The sequence below is a fragment of the Calcarisporiella thermophila genome (assembly GCF_041956535.1).
Source record: "Calcarisporiella thermophila strain CBS 279.70 unplaced genomic scaffold VTP21scaffold_25, whole genome shotgun sequence".
Lineage (NCBI taxonomy): Eukaryota > Fungi > Calcarisporiellomycota > Calcarisporiellomycetes > Calcarisporiellales > Calcarisporiellaceae > Calcarisporiella > Calcarisporiella thermophila.
This window is the reverse complement of record NW_027192215.1, coordinates 416,073-418,555: the sequence shown is the minus strand read 5'-3', so window position 1 is coordinate 418,555 and position 2,483 is coordinate 416,073. Positions and strand designations below refer to the sequence as shown.

General features: G+C 44.9%; 2 protein-coding genes across 2 annotated transcripts; both read right to left on the bottom strand.

Moving 5' to 3' along the window:
* Positions 1-364: 364 nt before the first annotated feature.
* Positions 365-1,808, bottom strand: VTP21DRAFT_6163 (uncharacterized protein; the record flags this gene model as incomplete). Its single annotated transcript, XM_069396764.1, has 3 exons — positions 365-438; positions 516-687; positions 762-1,808. The coding sequence occupies 3 exons, from the start codon at positions 1,806-1,808 to the stop codon at positions 365-367; spliced, it is 1,293 nt and encodes a 430-aa protein (XP_069247432.1).
* A 29-nt stretch (positions 1,809-1,837) lies between these two features.
* On the bottom strand, positions 1,838-2,272 carry VTP21DRAFT_6162 (uncharacterized protein; the record flags this gene model as incomplete). The annotated part of the gene is made up of 1 exon (XM_069396763.1): positions 1,838-2,272. One exon carries the CDS (start codon positions 2,270-2,272, stop codon positions 1,838-1,840), a length of 435 nt encoding a protein of 144 aa, XP_069247431.1.
* Positions 2,273-2,483: the final 211 nt, after the last annotated feature.

The following is a 2,483-nucleotide window of genomic DNA, read 5'->3' as shown; positions in this document are numbered from 1 at the left end:
GTCTCCCTGGATGGTGTTTCGTCGTAAAGTTATCTCTGCTTCGAGTATAGCTTCCAATGGAGCGCCTTGTACTAACACGTGAGATGGTGTGGTGCTTCTGGTTGAGTGGGCCGTTGCTAGGGTGCCGCATTCAGGCAGCATTTCTGTGATCCATCTTGTTATCGTATCCCCAGTTGCAGGAGTTGGGGTTTTGCGGGTTGTGGTAAAAAAAGTCAGAAAGTCATAATAATCGATTGAAGTCTCTTGTGCTTGAGGTATGTATAGGTGCGCTGCTCCCACGGGACATGGTTCTGTATCTTCTAGTGGTGTTATTTCTGTAAGAAACATTGAGGTCGTAGGCAAGTTGTTCTCGCATGTATCTCTATCATTCGTTTTGTACCATGATGTGGGTTTTTCCCACGCTGAATTGTGATGCTTCCCAGTAGTTGCCCTTTCTCTCTTGGAGATGATCTCAATTGCTTTCTCCAAAACTCTCTGTGTTTCGAATGCATGCCTGATAATTTCCATGCGATTACCTGTGCTGGGTGTCGTGGGAGTGCTCTTGGTGAGTTCAGGTGTTGAAGATCTAGGATAACTGGTTGTTGGATAGTCAGATTTAGGGCTTGTGCTATCCATGGTTGTGTCGTCCAGTTGGGGGTTATCACCACTATCTCTTCCAGTTCTCTTAGCGAAATCTCTCTGAGAATTCTGGGGAGTAGAATCCACGGTGGGTTGGCGTAGGCTCCTTTGGTTGGCCATCTTTACGAGAGGGCACTGATTACCTCGGCGTCTGGGTCTGGCTTCATACTGAAGAATCGTGGGTGCTTCGTGTTGTTGCGTGAAGCAAAGAGATCTATTGTTCTCTCTCCCCAGTTCCTGTTGATGAATCTCCATGCTTCTTCCGGTAGTTGCCATTCGTGTTGGGATGATTTCCGGCGGCTCTCCCTGTCTGCCTCTGCGTTTTGTTTGCCTGGGAGGTATTCTGCTGTTATTTGAATATTGTGTCTCAAGCAGATTTCCCATATCTCTGTGGCTATGTCTACTAACGGTAAACTCACCGTACCCCCCTGGTTTTGGATATAGGCCACAGCTGTTTTGTTGTCTGTCTTGATCCTTATGTGTTTGTTCTCCCAGTGTTTGGTGTGGAGCTTTAAAGCGAAGAGGATAGCCCGCAGCTCTTTCTGGTTCGATGATGTTTTTCTCTCTTGGTCTGTCCATCGGCCATGTGTTGTTAGGTGCATGCTCACTATCCCCCATCCTGTTCCTGATGCGCCTGTCATTATGTTCACTGTTTCGTCCGGCGGTGAAATTCTTACTTGTAAGCCCTTGTGAACGTCTAGGAGGTTTTCCCACTTCTTCAAATCTTCTATCGTTTCTTTTGAGAGTGGTATCACCTTCTCCCATCCTTGATTGGTTCTTTGAAGGTGCTTTGCGAGGTCTCTTTGTAAGTGCCGTTGAAAGATGAACGCTGGCCTCACTGCGGGTGCTGTCGATGCTAAAAGTCCAGCTAGTGACGCTATTTGCCTCGCTGTCCTCGGTTTTGCCTTTGCGGATTTTATATCTTGTCTGATTCGCGCGATTTTTTCTTTTGGGAGCTTGATATCCATGGTTTCTGTGTTGATTTCGAACCCCAGGAATATCTGTTGCTTCTTCGGCTTCAATTCCGATTTCTTTTCGTTGATTATAAAGCCGAGTGCTTGGAGATGCTCTATCAGTAGCCGTGCTTGATTCTTTGCTTGGGCTTCTGATTGATTCATTAAACAGATGTCGTCGAGGTAATACGTTAGGCGAAGACCCTGTTTCCTTAATGGCTCTAATACATCCTTCATTAGTTTCGAGAAAATGCGTGGAGCTGAAGCTAGCCGAACGGCATCGCTTTGAACGAGTACGTCTCCCCTTGATGTTTGAACGAGAGATATGGTCTGCTCTTCGGGTGAACCGGTATTGTTAGGTATGCATTGCTCAGATTGACCTTGATCAGGTAGTCTCCCGGTTGGATCATGTCTCGTATGGTTGGTAATCTTTCCATCTTGAAATGTTGGTACTGTATGTATCGGTTTATCCGTCGTAGGTCCAGGAGTGGCCGTATTTTTGTCTTTTCTCGCTTTGGAAAAAGATTGGATAGGAAGCCATTTGCTTTTGGACTCGCTTTCTCTATGACGTCGTCTTTTAAGAATTCTTCCACTGCTTTGTCTAATGCCTGTAGGTCGTGGTTGGATAGGTGAAATTGACTTACTGGCTCCTCGGGTGGTAATTTTTCGAATTGTATTCTTACCCCCTCTTGGACCGTCATAGTGCTCCAGCTCTTGGCAGAGCAGACACTGTTTTTAAATAACTTTGTTTTCAGTATTATTACTTTTTACAATTACTTCTAAAAACAGCAATTTGGAAAAATTTGACTAATATTTTACTTCAATTTTATACTTTTTTATGTTTTATTATTATTTTCTGTAACTATGAATAAAGCACGATTTGGGCTCCGAAGGAGCAGATACCATCCAGGG